General features: G+C 36.6%; 1 protein-coding gene across 1 annotated transcript; it reads right to left on the bottom strand.

The window, feature by feature from the left end:
- Positions 1 to 773: 773 nt before the first annotated feature.
- LOC127085534 (chaperone protein dnaJ GFA2, mitochondrial) lies at positions 774 to 13,131 on the bottom strand. The gene is made up of 18 exons (XM_051026052.1): positions 12,883 to 13,131; positions 12,692 to 12,779; positions 12,301 to 12,387; positions 12,017 to 12,099; positions 11,428 to 11,511; positions 11,284 to 11,322; positions 10,824 to 10,919; positions 10,308 to 10,358; positions 6,548 to 6,635; positions 6,357 to 6,421; positions 6,186 to 6,260; positions 4,671 to 4,743; positions 3,614 to 3,705; positions 3,444 to 3,515; positions 2,569 to 2,625; positions 2,434 to 2,482; positions 2,199 to 2,265; positions 774 to 1,180 (listed from the first exon to the last, which is right to left on the bottom strand). Exons 1-18 carry the CDS (start codon positions 12,952 to 12,954, stop codon positions 1,081 to 1,083), a joined length of 1,338 nt encoding a protein of 445 aa, XP_050882009.1. The 5' UTR covers positions 12,955 to 13,131; the 3' UTR covers positions 774 to 1,080.
- Between the last annotated feature and the right edge of the window lie 10,566 nt (positions 13,132 to 23,697).

Below are 23,697 nucleotides of genomic sequence, written 5' to 3'. Positions count from 1 at the left end.
GTCAAATTTTCTTCCATCGCCTCTTCCTCTACCTCTAGCATCACCTTTTTTATTCTTTGGTTTGAATATTGTCTCTGATTTGATGAACTACCTTTTTCTTGGTTTCCTCTAGCAGTCGAATTGTTATAACTTCCTTTACCTTTGTTACCATTCCATCCTCCTTTGTCTTTCTTTTCTTTTGTTGAATGTGCTTGTAGAACTACATTACTCTTTGTCTTGCTTGCAGATCTTTCAGTCATTCTTTATTTATGATATTCAAGCGTCCCTTGAAGCCCGCTCTTCTTTTGTCATGCTTGACAAATCCTTTGATTCTTCTATGGCTACTACTACACGGTCGAATTTTGGAGTCAATAACCTCAATATCTTTGTAACTATTGATCTTGATGTCAACACTTTTCCACACATATTGATTTGATTCACCAGTCTTGTTACCCTAATGAAAAAATCAACGATGCTTTCACTTTCTTCCATCTGATACAATTCATAAGTTCTTTTGTGAGTTTGTAACCTCACATTTTCAACACTTTCAAATGATTTCTCCAAGATGTGTCGTGCTTCCTTTGTTGAGTCTACATCACCAACTTTCTCAAAGTTGTTTGGATCAACACATTGATGGATTATAAAAAGAGCTTTATAATCATTCTTCTTCAAATCTTTATGTTCTTCACAACGTAACCAAGGTTCACAGCTATCAAAGTTTTTACTCCACATATAAAAATATAAATATCTATTTTTTTTTATATTGATGCAAAAATAATCAACTAGCTTGCCCATGCCCTCAATAATATCAAGGTTCCTCTATTTATGATAAAAGGAAAAAGAATGACAATTCATGACTTGCCCCTCTTTATGTTAAGGAACATATATACATAGATACTGCAGTCTAGAAGTGCATGAAGGGACTGTCTACTAAAACCTTGAAAATGAATTGAGAATTTGTGATCATCCCTTATGACGAGATATATTACATATAATGAGAGGGGCAAAAAGGAAAATAAAAAATAATAATTAATACTTCTACAAAACTTCAATTGCAGACAGCTTTCTGCCCAATTAAGCAAAATTTGATACTAAATGTTTTCAACCAGAAGCCGACGCAGCTTTCCCTTTATCAGATGATTCATCTTGCTCTTCCTTCTGAAACTCTTCAATCAATTCACGCTGTCTATCTGTCAGGTTTCTGCAGAACATTACAGAAACAGACATTTAAATATCCATCATACAGAAGACATATTAGCACTACAAGAAAAACAACTATAAATAATATCCATAATACAGAAGTATCATACATATTAGTACTATAAGAAAAACAACTATTTCCTACGCATTTGAACTGATGGCCCCAACCCCATTTCACGTGTTTCGACAGGCACTTCTTTCTATACATGTGAATGAAACTGTTAGACCTAAAGAATTACTAGGAACCAAGACTGAATGTGGTCGTTCTATTCTGTCATACAATTACTTCTATTAGCACTTATTGTTTTAAATCTTCTGATAAAGGGAGTGTGAATAATATGAGGAAACAGTAGGTTAGATGGACCAAGACTTTAAACCCCGGGGGTTGCCTTGATGGTGAAGGCTTGGGTCCTGTGAGTGTATTCCTCTCAAAGTCTCATGTTCGAATCCCGCTAGGTGTTAACAATTCCTGTGTTGAGCCGGTACATACAAAGCTTTGCTCTGGCTTTAAATGGGCCTTCGCAAGTGGACGGTGGAAATAGTTCCCTTGGATTAGTCGGTCGACCGGATACCAAGCTTTCAGAAACAAGATGGACCTCTCAAACTGGGGAATTCAATGTAATTTCTATTAAGTTTCTTTGGTTGTTTGGTACAAGTTTCTATCAGAAACTTGAGAATCCATTTCCTGACAGACAAGGCCGGAGAAAATCATTTTCTGTTTCCAAATGGCCTATATCCATCAAAACACAACATTAAATAGGGTGCCGAGAAGACCTTTTGTACCAATGACAAAGCAGTATGAAATTACAACGATTTCTTTAATTTGAATACCTACAGAAAGCTTTATGTTGGTCATTTTCATTGGAGCTCATTTCTAGGCGCTCTTCCACCAGAAATAATTTTCAACAAGTTCGTTTCTGTTGGAAAGGGCTTTAACCATTCCAAAAATACTGTCTTTCTAGTTGTGTTAGTGTAGTTCATAAAACAAATTGGATAATGGCATCAAATTTAACACTCACATTGGGATGTTGACGTTAAAGTGAACGTATTGATCCCCTAATGTATAAGAATTTTTTGTCTTGATCCCTGTTAAGAGGAAGACAATCGAGTTAATGAGAATAAAAAGATGATCTCAAACTAAGCTCCATTAAAAATCCATGAAACAGATTCATGGAATTTTTTAGGTGTATTTTCACACAATGCTTTCTTTAAAATGTTTCCCATATTAACCATAAACATTATAAACTTGCTCACCTTTCTTTTTCAGAACCACCTTCTGACCATGTTGTGTTCCAGGACGCACCTGCCAAACAGAGCCAGCCATCCAAACTTTCATCAGTTACTAAAACCAAAATGTCATAAAATTAATGCTGCAATAACAATACGAACCTTAAGAACAACATCACCGGTAAGAGTTGGGACCTGAATGGTTCCACCCAAAATTGCCTGAAAAACGAAATAAAAAAATATCTGGTTTATAGGTTGTTTTTAAGTGGTGTTCAGTACTACCATAAAGCACACAGACAACTGACAACTGAAGACATGTTTGAGATCCAGAATATGTATGAAGATAGAGCATCCAGTATCAAACACTGCCAGTCCAAAATTAATAAACACAAATAAATATACCACAAGCAGAAAAATTGATAAATGCCTCCAAATCCTATTATATGTCCAAAGACTCCAAGCCAATCAAGAAACTCCAAGCTACCAAACTCTCAAATTCACCAATTTTATGTGAAGATTTATAACTGGCAGAACTACTTCGATTTCACCAGTTCTATTGTCACAAGATTTAAATCCTGAAGTCCAAATGAGACCCTAGTTAATCATATGTTGTGGAATTGTTAAAGGGAAAAGTAGTGAAGGTAGCCACGTAACACCATTCAATTCTTCGATTTGGTACCTTAAATTGACTTGGGGTATAATAAGGACTTAAGTAAACCAACCCCAAAAATGAATAAATTTTTATGATTCCTAAAAAGTGTTTTTTCCTTTTATCTAGTTGCTAGCACAAAAACAGAGGTGACCATTTCTCATCCCATCCTCATTTCTTTGCCCCCATCATCCCTTTCAATTCCAATGATATTCCGTTATTACTGAAATCTCCATACATAGCCCAGGGAAACACCTCAACGGCTAAGCATTAGGTAACTCAATGGTGTCACATTCAAGGACCCCAACAGAGAAAAAATAAAGTTGAAAAGAAATTTAACTAGGCATAAGCTAAAGAATCGAGATTTTTCTTCATTAAGGTACATTACCTGAGTGATACTTAAAACAGTATCTACATGAATATCAGATCCATCTCTACGGAAGACAGGATCTTCCCGGACCTGTAAGAAAGAAAAGGACGAGAAATAATTGGGCTTGTGAGGAGATACAAAGAAAAGGGAAAATGACCTCAAAGCTACAAAGAGATTAATGTTTTTACCTTTATAGTAACATAAAGATCACCAGGGTGATTTCCATCAGGATCTGCACCACCACTTCTGTAAACCTTAATGGTTTCGTTGTTGTCAATCCCTTCAAATGTATAAATAAATGTAAAGGTAAATGCAAATGTAAATATAAATGCAAATATGTACATCTGTGAACTTTTGTCCAAAAGTCATGACTCCTAATTGAACACAATGCATGCCCAATATGAAAAGGAAAATATTAATAAGTGTCTGTTTTAGCACCATAATTGATAGAGCCAAATTTATCATCAGAAAGAAAGTCACTGTCACTTCAAATTATTCAAAAATTAGAATTCTGAATTGCCGAGCACAATATACTAGGAATTGCCCATTTGCTAGCTCTTTTCGGCTTTCTAATTAATCCTACTATTAGTATTAATATATAATGGAAAAACAGAGAGTGTGTGGCCTCTTCCTTGTTTATACCGAACAAATCTCAGTCTGAAAAGCAGAATCTTATGGTTAGTGGAGTATCTATTATAATCTTTCTGTCTTGTTTGAACAAAAAAATTGACTATCAGGTACATATAATTTTTTTGAAGTATTTAAATATATTAAAAGAGATGGCACATTGCCTCACAGTAGTAGGTAAGAAGTGCCAAAATGATACTCAGTTTTTTATTATAAGTCGTTTTGACATTTTCACACATTAAAAAATGTCATTATTGTTGTATGAAAGAGAGAAATTACGAAGGATTTAACAAAATTATCCTTCAGTAATAGTATAAGAAAGACAAATTTAAAGAATTGAAAGAAGAGAGCCATTAATATTTAAGGGTATAGTAGGAAAAGTAGCATGAATGATTCTCTGGTATTGTAAAACGACTTCCAATTTGGTACAAAACTTTTATCCAAAGTGACATAATAAAAAAGAGGTAGTAAATCATTATCAACTTCAGTAAATAGAGACTGAGACCAGTGAGCATAATCCCCAGAGAAATTGGTCAATGAGACAATGTTCTCATTATAAGCCATATGAACATGATTCACATAATAACAATGCACCACAAAATTCTAAAAAATGGTTACCGGCCATAATATCCAATTTGACTGACTTTGTTCCTTTGTTAACCTTTGCACCCCTGCATGACTTGCAGAAACTCTGTTCACAAACAAAAAAAAAACATTTAATACTATTTGTACCCAGTATTAGCTATTGGTATGAAAAACCAGGCATAGCTATATCAATATGCTTCAAATTGAGCCTAGCATTATCTATTATTATGATTATGATTAATTAATATTTACAGAAATTAATGCAAGAGGGAAAACAAGCTACAACCACCACCAAGTCTATGTGAAGTCAGTTACATGGATCGATCAAGTCATACATTCATGTCACATATAAGGTCTAAAAATAGGTGGTTCCGTCCAATGTGGATTGCATTCAAAAAGATAGACTAATGATCCCTTCCATCTTTCATTGATCCTTGATTTATTATTCAAAACAATGAACTGCACAGATTAATATTGCCATTTTTTTATTACTATAAGAGGAAGACTGACATACCCCCCTTGAATAAGGAGACACCTTAGAATCAGAAAAAATAGAGAGCTTTGCTATATAGTTTTTCTTGTTCTCCCTCTACCTCAAACTATCGGACTGCCCTACATCTAGTGTGATGTTATTATCAGTGCTACTATAGTTACTAACTATTCATATCTAAACAACCATGTAAGAGGAGATTTAAGCATCTTATCAACAATGATTGCTACCCCAATTTTTTCTTTAATGGTTATATTTGCAATCCTATTTTGTCTTGCGTAGCCACTCATCAATCATTATCATCATTCATTACATTCTCATCCCTGTGATAGCAAAGTTCTCTTATTGTCTTTTTACCTTCCAACATTCAGTTCCATGCAACATTGCAAGTCTTGCAATTGTGCAATATAAATTTCTTAAATGCTTGAGTGATATTTTCCATTTTTGCTGTCACATACTACCATTAAAACATTCCTCCAAAGCATCAACTTTCCTTGAATCCTATAGTTGAAATACCTCTATCACTGGCATTCAGCATTATGGATCTAAGATACTTTTTTGACGAGTAAAATAGCTCTTAGATTAGGTAAACAAAAAGAACATGTGATTTCTTGTATCGTATGTGCTCCAATTTTCACCTTGCTTAGAATTTGTTTGTTCTTGCTAAGTTGAATTACATACTCTATTATACTTCTATATTGATTGAAACAAGTGTTTCTATATTGATTGAAACAATGTGTTTACAAACTTTTCACCATATCTCAAAATTCTAGACAAACTCATCTCCGGACTCTCCAAGACTATCATCAACAAAAAGTCTGTACTGCAACACCATGTCTGGGATACATTTGGTATCCCTAAATTCATAAACTAAAACAGACTTGACAGTGGCACATCTTCAGTAGCAAAAAGCTCTAATGATGGATCACTTCCAATTAAGAAGAAAAAATGATCAACAATATGCATGTTACATGAATACTAAAAAAATCCAGATATCAGAAACAATAAATTAAAAAATGATAGAATTTATCTGAAAACAATCGACTTGTGCACCATACCGATACAATTTTGCCGGTTCCCTTACATGTACCACATGTAGTCTCCATCTTAAATATGCCAGCTTGTACAGATGTCTGGAAAACATAGTCATCAAATTAACAAAAACCAATAAATGGAAACAAACATAAATATAAACATTGTAAATTTTAATTGAGACAGACAATACTCACCACTCCTGATCCTTTACAGCGTTTACAGGTTTCAGGTCTTGTACCAGGAGGAACCCCGCTCCCACCTACAATATTTCAGCAAAAGAGACAATTTGTGATTTTCAAGGTGCATAGTCCTTACAAACTGAACTAAATATAGGAGTGACACCTAAATTCATAGCATATAGATGTTAATTAAGATATGAGCATACCACAAGTGTTACAAAGCATATCTGTTTGAAATGTAATGGTTTTGGTGCATCCTCGGACAGCCTCCATAAAGGAAAGTTCAACAAAAGTCTGAAAAATAGATTTAGATGTATCGCTTCAAATCAATCCTTAACATAGTTAAAGATGTCCAAGTACAAATAAAATATAATGATAGGGAACATGGGCATGTGGATCAGGTTTACTTGGGCCAGAATACGAAAAGGCCTGTCATTTGGAAGGTTTACCAGGTTGAAAAAAAATAAGGACAGAAGGGAGAAATGAATTTAGTTAGTGATGCGGCAAAAGGCTCCACTGGTATGCTAGTAGTGAGTGGGATGAGCTCATGATTAGTAGGTGGGTGAGTGGTGCGTGAGGGGTCATTCAGGTTGTGTTGTTAGTTTATTAGGAGAAAACTCCTCTTTGGTAGGAGCTTTGGCTCTGGTTTTGCTGTAACATACCCTTATTCCCATTTCAATAATACATTCATACACTCTATTGTTTTACTGTTTCCATCATTAGTCTAACATGTCGGATCCAAAGAGAGAGAGCTAGTGTTTTCCCAAACTGTTCATGCCACTTAAAATGGCAGATTAAGTGGATGCTTACAAGGAGCCGCTGAAACAATCCTCGGAGGAGATTCATCAATTGTTGGTGACAGAGTTCGCCATTCTGAAGAATCATCTAAGCCATGAGTGTGTTCCTCATAATACACAGGACTCGAGTTCTGAGTACAACATGGCAGTGAAGAAGGTTGAGTTACCATTGTTTGCAGGCGACAATCCACTTAGATGGATTAACACACAACTCAAACGTACTTTGAGGTGCAAGGATTGTCGGAAGAATTGAAGATCACATTGGCAAATCCGAGCATGGAGGGTGCGACCATACCTTGATTCAAAATCCTGCCTGAGATGGAGAATGAGTGACATGGTGAAGTTGAAACAAGCTTTGAATGAGATACAATGGCAGAAAAACCGATAATCCATTCACAAAGCTTAAGGATTTCCATCATTCGGGGAGTGTGGATGAATGCATGACGGAGTTTGAGTAATTTCCGTCGCAATGAAACAGAGCTCACTCAACTGAATTGCATAAGGATGTCAGACTAGTTAATGATGTTAGGCCATACTATTATCCCTGTCATCAAAAGGATGAAATTGAAAGACAGATGCAGAATATGCTGAATCAGGGAATCACTAGACATAGTTTGAGTGCTTTTACAAGCCTGGTTATTCTTGTAAAGAAGAAAAATGCCTCGTGGAGAATGTGAAGGGATTGTTGGGAATTGAACAAAAACAAGATGACTGTACCAGATAAGTATCTTATCCCGATGGTAGGGAAATGTTGGATGAACTACATGGAATGGTAGTGGACCCGATAAAAATCAGCAGCACTGAAGATTGGCCAATCTCTCACAACGTCAAAGGAATGAAGTGATGTTTGGGCTTAACAAGATATTACAGAAAATTCATTGTCTGGTTTTGGAAAATTGCCAAGTCGTTGACGGAATTGACAAAAAAAGGAAGGCTTCCATTGGGGTCCTGAAGCTCTCAAAGTCTTTGAGTCGAAACAAATCATGGTGAACTCTCCTATTTTAACTTAACCAGAGTTTTCCAATCGTTTGAAAGAGTGTGACGCCTACATAAAGGAAGCAGGGGCCATGTTGATGCAAAAATGGAGGCCCATAACATATTTCAGTAATGCTCTGTCAAAAAATAATTTGAGTGAATCAGCCTATGAGAAAGAACGAATGGCCTTAGTGTTGGTCGCTTAGTACTGGAGGTCGTATTGCACCTCTATTAGGGAGGAATATTGTAGTGTATTCAGACCTACTAACCAGCAAAACTGGATACCCAAGCTGTTGGACTACCATTTTGAAGTCGAATATAAACCAGGTCCAAAGAACAAGCTGTCCAGAGTGTTTGAAAAGGGGTTGAAGAGTAGCTTCATACCCAGTTTGGTAGCAAGAATAGCAGGTGAAACAGGAGGTTCAAAATTATCCACATCAACTTGTTATGGTTGATTCGCAACAGGATCCCACATCACACCCTGGTTTTAGCTTGAGCCACTTCATTGTCTTCACCAAGAAATAGTTAACACATGGTGTGCCTCAATCCATTGTAAGCGATGAAGGCAAAATGATGAAGACCTTCTGTTTATCGGCTCATATTAGAAGGAATTGTTTTGTTTCCCCCCATACCGGCAGCTTGGTGGTGCCGTCATAGCGGATTAGGGCAGAAAAACCCACCATATCGGACGATATTGTCCATCGTGGTGAGCCCAAAAACTGCCACTGATATCCTCTATGGTCGATATTCAATAACACTGTAAGGGACAGTACTAAAAATGAGCTCTTATCACTGGGAGACCAATGGACAAACAGAAGTTGCAAACCGGTGTATGGAAGCCTACTTGTGTTGTTTTTCCTAAAAACAACCCAGAAACTGGTCCTATTCAATGTTTTCGGCTAAACTTAGGTATAACACCACCTTCCATGTGTCTACAGGCACCAACCACCGGTTTTAATTCGACTCCCGCAAGGAGAGACGTGGATGAAGGTTGTGGCAACAGAGCTGGTTGACAGGGATGAGGTTCTCAGACAGCTCAAGTATCATCTTGCCAAGGCCTAGGAACGAATGAAGAGGTATGCAGTTAAGAAAAGTAGGGGTGTGATTTTTGAAGGGGGGGAATGTGTGTTCCTTCAACTGAGGCAAGATAGACATCAGATGGTATCTAGGAGGATCAATCAGAGGCTAGCACCACGGTATGGGCAATTTCCTATCGTTTGAACAAGGAGAGACGTGGATGGAGGTTGTGGCAACGGAGCTGGTTGACAGGGATGAGGTTCTCAGACAGCTCAAATATCATCTTGCCAAGGCCTAGGAACAAATGAAGAGGTATGCAGTTAAGACAAGTAGGGATGTGATTTTTGAAGGGGGGGAATGTGTGTTCCTTCAACTGAGGCAACACAGACATCAGATGGTATCTAGGAGGATCAATCAGAGGCTAGCACCACGGTATTTTGGGCAATTTCCTATCATTTGAACAATTAAAGCACTGTCATATGAATTGAAGTTACATGATGAGCAAGAGTCCACCATGTATTTCATGATTCACAATTAGAGAAGGCAATTGGGAATTACTCAGCTGAAGCCACTCTCTTGATTCACAATTAGAGAAGGCAATTGGGAATTACTCAGCTGAAGCCACTCTCTCAGAAGGTCTGAAAGTGGAGCTTGAAGTCAATGAAGAACCGCAGGACATAACATCAAACAGTGGCTGGTGAAGTGGAAAAACAGAGCTGTTAAAGATACCACATGGGTGGATGAGGTGAAACTCAGAAGTCAATTTCCTTCTCTCGGCCTTAAGGACAAGGCTGTTGCTGTAGGGGGAGGCGGTGATAGGGAACATGGGCCTGTGGAGCAGGTTGAATTGAGCCAGAACCCAAAAAGGTCTTCTGATTGGAAGATTTACTCGAGTGGAAAGAAAATAGGGATAGATAGGGATAATGAAGCAAGTTAGTGACGCGGCAAAAGATTCCACTAGTATTCTGTTAGTGAGTGAGAAGAGCTCATGATTAGGAGGGTGGGTGGTACTTGAGGGGCCATTCAGGTTGTTTCTAGTTTAATAAGGGGGAAATCCCCGCTGGTAGGAGCTTTGGCTCTGGTTTCCTTTGCTGTAACAGACCCTTATTCCCATTTCAATTCAATAATACATTGATATTTTCTCCATTGTTTTACAGTTTCCATCAAAGAAAAGAACCTTAACATCCTGTCCGCCAATGTTCTGATGAAAGAAGTTCTTGACAAAATCCTGATCACCATTTAGAGAATAAACAGATAAGTAAAATGCATATTAGTCTTCAATGGAATATATAACTCCAGAAAATTAATTGAGATGACTAAATTAAAAATTTCTACTACGATGAAAAGAAAAAATGCAATAAAAACCCATAGTACATAGTAACATGATTTTTAACAGAAAAATATATGTCTGTACAATTGATTCTTAAGCATGCATATTTACACAACTTTGTTATAACTAAATTGATCATTCTGCCTTCCGCCTTAAGAATGAACTAGTTACTGATGCAGTTGGATCGTTAAAGTTTGTAAAGCATTAATAAAACATTGAACTAGAATGACTACTTAATATTGCTATTAAACAAATCTTGATCAAATATATACTACAATGGAAACTGACCTAACAAAGAGGAAAGAGAGATCTACTAAAATATGATTAATAAATAAATAAACGAAAAGAATGGCAAGTCATTACATGATCACGGAATATCTGCTCAAAGGGATTAAAGCCACCAGCCCCACCGTCTCCAAAACCATTGCTTTCTTGGTTTACAAAAGCATCATGGCCAACCTACATATCCATGTCAAACTAAATCAAATGAAACAGATGCACATAACTAAATAAGATATAAGATAATAATAACAAGACTCAATAAATGTACCATTCTTCCCCAACCCCTTTGCTACATTTTCCTCTGAAATATCTCTGTTAATTTTAGGTTCAGTTCCCCAATCTCCATAACAACAAATGTACTCAACTTATGTCCTTTCATTTTTTTTATTCAACTATGTTCTGAGCCATTACTATTAATCTACAAATTACAGTCTCTTGTGCATAAAATCAATTACTTATCCTACTATTCATCTCAATATAGAAACAAGATAAAACATTCAACAGAGGAGCCAAAGAGAAAAATTTTGGAACGAAATGAAACCTGGTCATACTGTTGACGCTTGACCTCATCCTTCAAAACCTACAATGCAATTACATTGGGAAGGTCAATAGACCGAAATTTGGTTCACAAATCATACAATGATTTAAAGTATACAATTAAATAGCATCCAGAACAAGGGTACACCTCATATGCCAATGAAACTTCTTGAAATTTCTTTTCAGCTTCAGGATCATCTTTGTTTGTGTCAGGATGGAGCTTTTTTGCAAGCTGAAGAACATAAAGTGAGACTGATAATTAGAAGGAAAAAATAAAGAATCATTTCGTGCAAATAACTCATGCTTGTCAAATATATGTTTGGTATTTGAAGACCATATGTGAAGAAAGAAAGAAAGAAAGAAGAAAAATGTAATGCAGCTGCAATATATTCTGGCTAAGAAGAAATTGTATCAAGTGCAGAATTTGAATGCAAATTAAAAGCTTTTTTCAACATTATGAGAGCAACATGATAAAAAAATTCTCTCATGCAATTCAAACTATTATTGGTAAACAATGACTTGGTAAATAACAAAAGTAAGACAAACGAAAACAAAAACCTATTCGCAAAGTTTTAACAAGGAAATGTATAAGAAATTGCAAAGTTTTACCTAAATAAGTATGTTGGGTGCCCCTAAAAAATGTTCGACAAGAAAATAGATGTATATTGACACTAGTTAAGTAGAACCTACCCCATAGTAAAATAGATGTATATTGACACTACTTAAGTAAAACCTACCCCATAGTATGCTTTCTTTATTTCAGAAGAACTTGCATTCTTATTAACTCCAAGAACATCGTAAAAATCTCTTGCCAATGGTGCTGAAAAAAGTAAAGGTGATAAAAAAAAGTCAGTGACATGTCATGTACAATAAACATATACTCGTACACTGATACATATATTTGTAGAATGATAAAAATATTGAAAACTGATGATGCCACAATAATACACAATACAAGTCCTACATAACATAACTGTGAATTAAACAAAACACATAATTTAATATCAGATTTTATCTATACCTGAACCATGAATGGATCTAGATGCTCCCAAATAAGTATTGGCTGCTCCCAATAGCACCCAGTTCTTCAAATTAACACCATTTCCAACTGCAATATGTATAAGATACGAAAAGATTAGCAAAAGCAATAGCAGAAAAGTCCAAAACATCAATCTAATTTATCTTTTATAAAGTGAAAGAAAAGTCTCAATTCAACATTCAAATGCAAACTAGAATTACACCACTAAGGTTCTAAAAAACAGTCCCCGCGACAAAACGGTTTTGACGGGTGCTGATACCGATAATATTATTCCCGCTACCGCCACCTTCAATGACAGTTAAGTCATCTAGGCAGGAAGAGAAAAAAAATGACATATCCTCAACAGATGTTCAGTCCTTTTCATAACACATACCATTGGGATGATAACTTCCAATAACTTTGGAAGAATTGCCAAATCCTGAATTCAATGTCCTGTAACCCCGTTGCAAAACTCCATATAACTGAAATTCACCAACAACAAAAAAACATAAACACCGAAATCATTCAATTGCAGTACACGGGAAAAGGTGATAAATCAATCAGCGTAAGAGAGAGATTGTGTACGGATTTGTCTGCGTTGAGGAGGAGTTTAGGTGAAAGAGATCGAAGAAGCTTGACGCCATTGGAGCGAACCATTTGGAGAAGATGATTGGGGGTTTATGGTTGCGAGCAACGCCTCTAAACCCCTTTGGTAAAACCCTAACTTTTTGAACGGTGAGTGGAAGTTTCTAGTGTTGAGGGATTCAACGGTGATGAGAGGAGAAAAGAGTTTTTTTTTTGGTCAAGAATATTTACACGATTTTAAGAAATGATAACCTAAAATCAACTATGAAACTACTTAATACACCCTTCATTAAAGATATAAAGTACACTTACAAAAGGATATAAATTAAAGTCACTAATACATTGGTTCCTGCCCAATTACAATGTACCATCCTATCACGCGGCGCTATGAACATCCGGACATTCAATTTTTCAAATTTTTGAGTCCAACCTATTACCCGGTATATCTTTCCCTCTTCCATAAAATTGTCCGGTACATTTTTCCATCTTCCATGAATTCACCTCTTCTTTCACTTTATCTTTTTGCTTGCCTTCAGTGCGAGAAACATGATTTGCAGTTTCGAGTTTTCCTTTGACATTCCTGTTACTTCCGTCATTCATCAGAGCTTTAACACGCCTCCATAAGTGCATCTCATTCATCCATCTTCAACAACGAAGGAAACACTTTAAGGTTTTTTCTAGGGGTGGCAAAACGGGCTCAACCCGCGGGGCATGCCCGTTTTGCCCGCACTTTTGTGCGGGGCGGGCCAAGGATTTAGGCCCTCACCCTCAAATGTGTCCGCCCCGCCCCGCCCCGTTTTTTTCACGGGCTTTTGCGGGCACGTGTATTTACATAATTTTTTGCATTTTTAGGCTTAAATAGTTCAGTGCCCGCGGGCTTTCCCCGCTCCGCACTCACTTTTTTGCGGGACGGGTCTAAGTTTTAGGCCCCATCCTCAACTATGACCGCCCCGCCCCGCCCCGTTTTTTTGCGGGCTTTTGCGGGGCGGGCATGCCCGTTTGCCACCCCTAGTTTTTTCTGACTGTTAAAAGGTTATAACAATGTTATTTTCGTATATGATGCAAATTTGTTGAAAGTTATCTGTTTTTCATTTTCGAATAACTTATTCTATATTTCCCAGATGGTCCATTCTGTTTTTTGAACTCATTTGTCAATATTTCAGTTGGTTCACTATGTTTTATTCATGTCGTAGATGGTTCATTATGTTTTATTCATGTCGTAGATGGTTCACTATATTTTATTCATGTCGTAGTTCATTATGTTTTATTCATTCGTAGGTCTTTCACCGTTTTATGTTATGTCATGTTTTACCATGATTTTCATAATGTTCTTAATCATTCTTCTTTCAGAATGTTCTTAATCATTCTTCTGACAAGCTTATGTTTGTGATTTTACATCAGTCGAAAATCATGTCCAGGACACCGATTCTTATTAGTGCATTAACGCATGACCAGAAAGTATGGAAAATTACTATACGTGTTACCGATCTATGGATTGTGAAGGAGCGCAATGGACTACAACATGACGAAGCTATTATACATGATGCAGAGGTATTGTTTATTTTATTTCCTAATATTTATTTGATGAATCCAAGTTTAATATACTAATGTAAATTATTTTCAATGACAAGGGACACAAAATCCACGTTGTGACCAGGAACCGTGAACTTGAGTTGTGGATGCAGACATTAAAAAAGCATCACACATACATGGTTTACAACGGAGAGCCTCAAATTTATGACCTTCCGTTGAAATTATGTGATAACAAGTTCAAATTATTTTTTAATGGGACAACCGCAGTCACAGCCATTGACATGCTAGACATTCCACTTCAAAAATTCAATTTCAAACCTTTTGGAGATTTTATGAATGGAGACTTTGTAGTTGATCGCTTATACGGTGCTTTCTTACAACAATTGTCTTCAGAAATATGATGATATTTATTTGCAACAGCTTCTAAAATGTGATTAATGGCATAACCAGATGTCATTGGTGTTCTTCATCAAGTTGTAAGGTCTCAGACTGGCGAGATTGGCAAAAAGGCTTGCATCAACGTTACACTCTCTAATGATTGGTATGTTACATCATATTTATACACCTATATAATCTACATCACACTTACTCACCTCAGTTTTGTTGGTTTTATTGTGATTCAGTAGAGTTGAACTAGACGTCACACTTTGGAGTCGTACACAAACCAACTTACGACATACATAAAAGACAATGCTCCCCCAGTTGTTATACTCACCCATGCTTGGTGTCGCCCAAGTTCATGTAAATCCTGTAACACCTCAAAATTTGCCCTCCTCTTCTTGGGACTAGTTTTGCATTGCATTTCATATTTTAGGACATTAGGCATTTGCATATTGCATATCATGTGTGTCGAAAAATACGATTCCTCGCGATGGTCGCGGAAAAAATTATGTTCGAACAGAGTCGCCACCGAACTTTATTTATCCCAATGAAGGAATAGAAAAATATCGATAAAACCTTTAGGAAATGGAATAATGGTCATCGCAACCATATTCGGGTTCGGGAGTGGATTACGTAAGGGGAAGGTATTAGCACCCCTTACGTCCGTTGTACTCAACGGGAACCTTTTAGTTCTAACGTGCGTTTCGTGTGTTAATTTATATCTGTTTGTTATCTTTGGGTTATAAAATTATTAAAAATAGAAATGGGTGAGAACCTCAGGAAGGAGAAAGGGGAGGTTTTTTATTAGTGTGCTCGCGAAGATACAGCAATGTCCTGCCTACGTATCCTTATGGTATAATAAGGAAATCAGAGCATTCGTAGTTCGGGGACTACGGTTGGCGGGTGTTTTTTTAATGAACAATTGTGTAGATCGCGTTCTAAAGGCTAAACGCTGGCTTGTCTACTCTCGGCGGAGGCTTAAGCATTGGTTTGTTATGCGCATTAGAAAGGATTAAATTGTGTTCTTTTTGAAAGGAGTTTTGGTCATACGGAAGTGACAAGTTGAATTAATATGTTGGATGTTTTGATTGGTTGAGATGTTTTTGGTTGGATGACGATTACTCGGATAGTCGAGTAAGACAACTCGTATCCTAATAGTCGGGAAAATGGAATAGAAGACTTTAGACCACTTTCTGTTTCATCTGAATATTTATGAAAATAAGGTTGTATATAGTTGATGTATTTTTTAGAATAAACGACAAGTACTTGAATGACTGAGTAAAACAACTCATATCCAAGCATTTGAGGAGAGGAGTTGAAAGCTCAAAACCATCTCTCTTTTCGTACAGTTTGTTATGAAAATGATTTGATTTAATCGGATTTGGAAGTTTGTAGAGGAACGACAATAATTTTGACTAACCAAGTAAGAGAACTTATATTCAAATAGCCGTGGAGAAAAAATTGAAGACTCAAAGTTATCTCCCTTTTGGTTTCTTGTTATAAAAGTATTTGACTTGTTTGTGCTTAAATGGATTAGAAATGACGACCATTTGACTAACCGAGTAAAAGAATTCGTAAACAATCGAGGAGAGGAGTTGAAAACTCAAAACCATCTCCTTTTTCGTATGGTTTGAAAATGATTAGGAATTTGCTATAGTGATTAATCCTTAATTAACAAAAATAATTAATTAAAATTTAACTAAACCACTTAATCAATTATAATTATAATTAACTAACAAAATTATTCTATCAAATTGAATACCCAAAATAGTTAAAATTGATTATTAAAATTATTTTATCAAATTGAATATCCAAAATAGTTAAAATTAATTGTAAAAAATTAAATAACTTATTAACCTATATACACAGTTAGAAAGCTTAAATATAATTGAAATCAATTAGCATAATAAAAACTAGAGGAATTCAGTACTCCTCTTTAGTCACTCCGTAGGCATACCTTCCACAATTTTATAACAAGAGCCAGTTTATAAAGGCGGCACATGGCATGAAAATAGAGAAAGGCAAAAGAAATGGCAATTTAATATATACATGAGAATCACAATATACCTACACATTTAAGAACATTACCAAACTTGGTGCAGGTAAAATGTTTTTTTTTAGCAGCAAATCTACATGTACATACATTTTTTAAGAGGTAAAATAAAATATGTTCCTAAATTTAATCTATGCACTTGCGAATAGCTGAGACCGATCATGCAAAAGGGTTACGGCATGTGAGCAGATTGACATTGTCTTGGTGTAATTCAATGAAATCACTAGATAAAAACTACCTCAATTGAATTCTAAAGACAATCTAATGAAAAATAAAAATTAGAGAACCAACTAAATAAGATTCCAAATACAGGCAATGTTGAAATAGTAAGACCAGAAAACTAATTATGTGAAATTCCTCCATAATCCTACATTGTCTTTATGATATTCACGCATCAGTACCAATTATTCGGATCGGAAAAATGAAAACTAAACTGAAACGGAAACGGTGAGGCACAAACAGAAAGGATCGGTTCATAACATAGATACATATTTACAATGTTACAAAAACTTGAATGTTACAAACGCAGTAGCTCATCATAATGCAAGCTAATGACAAACCAAAGCAAACCAAAACATATATGCAACTGAATCATGATATTCGGGTTTAAACTAATTCGCACGCCGGATAACCGAAATGAATACCTAGTAATTACCACAATATTTCCAGTGTTATCAATCTCAATTACCAAGTAATATTGAAAATTGAAGACACAATTGAGAGGATGGACAGTAAAATATTTATGCAAACTTAAATCAAAATGTTAATGAGATTACGGGGTTGACCCAAAACCGAAACGCAAAGGCATAGTGTGAGAATCTGTTAAAATTATTTACGGTATTTACACCCAAGAAGGATGCTACCGCACAAGATAAATCGAGATAAACACCGAAATTCACTCCTCAAGATCTAAAGCACAAGACAACATAAAACAAACTGACAAATGCAGTAAAACACACGAGTTGCCGGTATATGCTCAAGACCAACACTATATTAAGCATAACTCCATAGTCCTAAACGAATCAAAATGACATAGTTCTTTCAACCTTTCATTGTTACTGTCAACTACCAAGCAGTGTAATCAAAATAGAAATTCAAACACGATCTACAACCAAAATGTTACCGATTATTGCCTCCTCGATGATGCTGTTTGGGTTATTGTTGCTGCTAGCTCTTACTGCTGTGCTATGAGTTACCGCTTTCGATTCTTTGAAGCTTCTTCACGTTTGACTCAACAAACTTCATCTTAGTCCAATAGCAAATCCGGCGTGCTCCTGTTATCACAGCGTAGAGTCGAATGAAGGCATTTGGGTAGATCTTGGGGAAAAGGATGAAACGGCGTTTTCGTTTGGGGTTGTTGAAGGTGGAACAACGAGGGTTTGGAGAGTTGTGAGCTGCTTGACGGAGGCGACGCGGAAGGGGTTCCAGCGGTTGAAGGGGTTTTGTGGCGACGGATTTAGGGTTTGGTGGTGGTTTAAGGTGATTGAAGGTGGTCGTGTTGACGAGGGTTTTGAGCGGTGGGAGCGAAGGTTGATGAGAGACGATTTACAATGGGTTTTTTTTTATGAGGATTTCTTGAGAGAGGGAGAGTGGAGAGTTCTGAATGAGAAATGTGAGTGGGTCCTCCTTTTTTAGAGGGAGTGGCGTGAGATTTTTTTAGATTTGAGAGAGAGAGAGGTAACTGAGTGATTGAGAGAGACATGTAGGTAGCTGAGTGATTGAGAGAGACGTGTTGGTAGCTGAGTGATTGAGAAAGACGTGTGGGGTGGGTTATGCAAGCTGTCAATTTGAAAAAGAAGAGAATCCTATGCTATCTTATTTTAACATTATTATTCTAAAAATCATCATTGTTATTCATTTTTAACTAATAAATAGGATTATTACAAATAAAAACTTTAATTATTTAATTTGATATTTTGAATAAAGAAATAAAATGATCTGATTAAAAATAGAAATTGGATATAAATTTATTCAAAAAGTTAAATTGGAAACACTAAAATGATCAGCACACAATATACTTATTGAAAAAATACAACGTTTCTTCGAATTTTGAAATAAATTTGCACCGGTTAAAAGGCTCAGGCGGGTTAAAACGCACCTGAAACAACTGCTGGAAAATACAACGAACATACCAGGTTAAACTACACGAACTGTAGATTAATAATACTGGTGTCTTGTAATTTTAATTTTGAAACTTTTTATCCGCTGATTTTGTCCGTACTTGAGAAATGATTTAACCAATTTGTCGGTATTTTCAATAAATTTATCCTGACTGATATTTTAGGTATTATTTATGATGAAATGCATGTTATGTTGTACAACTGATGCAAATTGAAATAAAAATCGAATTTATGAAATTTTTAGAATGCCCGGACAAAATTGGGGTATGACAATGTGGAAACAATAAAGTCATCCTCCAAAGTCTTGTTCAGAGGATAGAGAGGTTAAGAGATTCAAGCCTGAGGGTTTCTTTAAATTGATCATCAACCATTTGAGAGTTTATGCTTCAATTAGGGTTTTCTGATTCTTCAATGGTCTTGATCATTATCTTATTGGCAAGGATATATCACCATCATCATGGTTATGTCATCCTCAAGGGCTTCATGATTCATGCTCAGGTTCCTCTAGATTAGGGTTTTGACCTTTGGTTAACCCTAATCAGTTGCATTCTTCCAACCAGGGTTTATCCAGGAGGTGAGGTATTCTATTGAGATTAGGATCACATGAGTATTATATTGGGCTTATAAGAGCCAGGGTTTCATTTCTGAGCCATTTCCTCAAGTGGTTGAGGTTCAAGCTGATCAGAGCATGTCAAGGTCATCTGAGGACCTATACATTCAACTGTGCAAGTCAACTGAGGGCTAGGAGGTGGAGAAATGAGTTTCAACACTTCATTCATGTCCAAAAGAGGCTTATTCATCATGTCAAACATATATCTTGAAGATTTTGAAGTCAAAACAAAAGTTTCCAAAAGTGGAAAGTGACATGTAATTTCAAGTTTCCAAAAATGGCAAGTTTTTGGTCCACTTTAAACTTGACTTTCTAACATCAAAGAAGCTTCAAATGAAATTTTGGTCAACATGAAAGTTGAATATCTTTCTCTCCTATTTCCAAAAAGTCCAAGATCATGAGCATCTGATGAATGGTTGAGAAGTTATGAGCAAATGATCACCAAGTGTGCATGAAACTTCAAAGTGCCATAACTTTTGACTCAAAACTCCAATTTAAGCCCCTCTTTTTGCAAAATGCTTCTTGTGACCAAGAGTTTCCAAATCCATCATGGCATTGCATGAAAATAGTTCACATGATCATATGTGCATTCAAGTGCATTTTGGAGGGAAAATGCATAATTCAAATTTGGTGCATCATGCATGCCAAATTCCAATCCAATCTTGCTCATAAGCTGATTTTAAGTGGATTTGAGTCCTCATTTTGGCACTGTTCACGTGTAAAATTCTCCATGCACCACACATTTGCATTTTTGGTCATACACCTCATATTTCATTAATTTTTCATTAGCCATGCTTAAACTTAATTACAACATGATTAAGGAGGAGTATATAAGGCTAATCATAACAGAATTGGATCAGTTTTCACATTCTAGATCTAGAAATTTCACTTCCCTCCAAAAATTCTCTCAATTGAAATTTGAATTTTCTTCACATAACTCATCAATATTATTGCATATTCTGGTTTATCTTGTGTGATTGATGAAGAATCAAGACTTGGATTTAAGAAATTGATCAAGATTCGTGCACCTTTAACACATGAACATGAACATGGAAGTTTGAATTTCAGCTAGATCCAGATCAATTCAAGTGTCAATTCATATCCAAAGCTTCATAACAAGAGTGGAGAAGGAGATCTGGAGCTGGAGAAGGCTTAACCACAAGGATTTGGTCACTGCAAGTTCAGGTTGGTGAAAATTCGAACCTCTTATTTCTCAAATTCATGTACATGATCTTATAGATCTTTCATCACTGAGAATTCTGATATAAATATTGTTGAATTTTGATGAATATTGAATGAGATATGTTGATTTAAAGTTTTGCACATGAAACTTCTTTGCTTCGATCCAGAAAATATATTAGGAATTAGGCTTAGATAATCATGGATCTGGAATGTACACTGAAAGACCTTTCCAACGGTATATAGCTTGTAAAATTCTGGAAAAAAAAGTTGCAGCTCCGCCGTGTACACGGTCGGAGAAGACGACCGGAACTACTGTTCCGGCGTCTGGTGCGGTGGCTAGGGTTATGCAGCAAAACGCTGCGTTTCGTGTTGTGTCAAGACCTTGGCCGAGCGGGTTCGAGTCTTGGCCTTGCGCGCTTTACACCTCCAGCGAGCGAATTCGATTCTGTCCTAGCGCGCTTTTGAATTAATTTGTTGTGGAGCGCTTGGTATCCTTGGCCACGCGAGTTCGATTCCAGCGCAATGTTGTTTTGTGATTTATTTTTGAGCGCTACTTTATGTACTTGCCTGGCCTGAGTTCGAATCTGGTTGATGCACATTGCCATTTTTAATTCAAATCTTTTCTTTCCCTCTAAATTGCCATGCATTATTTCATAATGTTTCAATATTTTCATTCAACTTTCAAAAATCATAAAAAATAGGAAATAAATCCAAATTGCTCCCAATTTTTTTTCACTTGATTGTATTGATGTATTTTATTTTTAGATGTCATTTGTGTGAATTGAATGGTTCTGGATTTTTAATTGAGATTGTGTGTTTGAACATGTATGCAAAATTTTCATGCTTCATTCAATTGATTGTGAAATGCTCATTAATTGTCCAATTGCCATGAAATTTAACATGCTCATTCATAACATGTTACAGGATTTTTGAGCTTTTGTTTGGCATTTTTAGCATTTTCCATCTCTGTTTTAGACACATGAATATATGGTGTGACGATGTGTGTCACACAATTTGATGTTGCTCTTGTTCATTTTCATATACATGTCAATTGAGCTTTTCTGATTCTAATTTTTTGCATAATGCTTGTGTTTAACATGTTGTGTGCACATAAAAATTTCCATGGTTATTTGATTTATTTCTATTTTAATATGGAATTTCTACTCTTGATGTCCAATTGTGTGCTTTGTAATTTGTTTTTGCCTTAGCATGATCATTAGATGGATTTGCCTTAGGATTTGAGTCTGGTCCTGTTTAGTACATGTTCTTACTTGAATAAATGTGCTTCATGTTGAATATTGGCTGCTGTTTTGACTTTTTGCTTTGCCTTTGACCCTAGTCTTGGTACTAGTGGTTTGTACTCACCTTTTGAGCTTTGTATTTCAGGTTCAAGCAATTAGCTCTAGTTGTTGATGTGATCTCAATTCATGAGATGCAAATCACTTTGTACACTAACCTTGGTTGTGTTGTAGGGCCATTGGTGATGAACTCACTTGAGTTGTTTACACCTAGGACTTGCCTTGTGTGCATACTGGTTGTAACATTGTTGATTGACTGTTTGGTTTGTCTGAATGTGAATATTGACTTGTTTGACTTTCTTACAGGTACTTTAGTTGCTTTAGCTCATTGCTTGAGCTTTGCTTTGCTTGTGGTTGGCATACCACCTAGGTAATCATTCTCTAACTCCATGTAGTCTGGAAGCCCTGTCGTTTCTGTTTGGCATGGTTGTTTATATTTGTGTTGAAGACCTCCTTGTCAAGGCATGGTTACTTAAGTCCTCCTAAGTGAAGAGGCAATTGGCAGATAGAAGGGATTAGCAATCAATCCCCTATTATTCAGTTGAGTCTTTCATTATGCTCGCACTACGTGCTGATGCTTTTGAATAAACACTCAAGATCTTGTATATAGAGTCAGTCAAGTGGAGTAGGGTCCCACATTCTGGATCCCCACGTTTTCATTGATTGAAGCTCACCCAGGCCCGGGTTAAGAGCTATGAGGTCTTACCCTCATTACCTTTTCATCTGCTCACACTGACGGTCAATGTCAGTGGTTAAGAGCCTCGAATACCCTTCCAGTGTTGGCTTGTTTGTCGAGGTTGATATGACCCCTTGACTAAAGCTCAACCTTGTATGAGCCGCTTGTTTGCATATAGTGTGTAATACTTGTTCACCTGTGTTTGTTTACTTGCTGTTCATTTTGACTTGCTGCCTGTGCGAGTTAGGTTTTGTTTAGATACCTCAACCTAGGACTATTGTGGATTGCATGACAACTATTAGGCTCGAGTCAGTCTCCCTTTTAGTTAGTCTCCCTAGTCTCTGGTTAGGAGAAAGTTTCTCCCCTGTTAAGGGGAATTACGTCGCCCTGATCCTCATACCAGATGAGGTATGCAGGCAGGAGATCGAGCGAGATCTCTCTGGGCGCCCTTTTCTTTTTTTTCCTGTGTTGTGTGCGTGCAACCTTTTTGCTTCTTTTGACATCTCAGCGTCTCTTCTTGTTTTGCTTGATGGCTATTAGGTCCGAGTTCCAGACTCCCTATTAGTTTGCTGTCAACCTTTTCTTTTTTGCGTGTGTTTTGCTTGACAGCTATCAGGCTCGAGTTCCCGACTCCCTGTTAGTCTGTGTGTTCACCCTTTTTTCTTTTTGCGTGTGTTTTGCTTGACAGCTATTAGGTCCGAGTTCCAGACTCCCTTTTAGTCTGTGTGTTCAAGCCCTTTGTTTCTTTTGACGTCTCAGCGTCTTCTTGGTGTTTGTGTGACAGTTATTAGGCTCGAGTTCCAGACTCCCTTTTAGTTTGTCTGTTGGAGAACCTTTGGTGTTCGCTGGTTAGCGATTGTTTATTTGTTTGGAGTCGGATGTAAGCCCATTGATTGGCCTTCTGTTTCCTTGTGCTTTTTGTTCGGAGTTGGATGTAAGCCCAGCCATTGGCATTCCATTTC

The sequence above is a fragment of the Lathyrus oleraceus genome, chromosome 5 (assembly GCF_024323335.1).
Source record: "Lathyrus oleraceus cultivar Zhongwan6 chromosome 5, CAAS_Psat_ZW6_1.0, whole genome shotgun sequence".
Lineage (NCBI taxonomy): Eukaryota > Viridiplantae > Streptophyta > Magnoliopsida > Fabales > Fabaceae > Lathyrus > Lathyrus oleraceus.
Note: the sequence above shows the minus strand (reverse complement) of the source record. Positions and strands in the feature narration are given on the sequence as shown.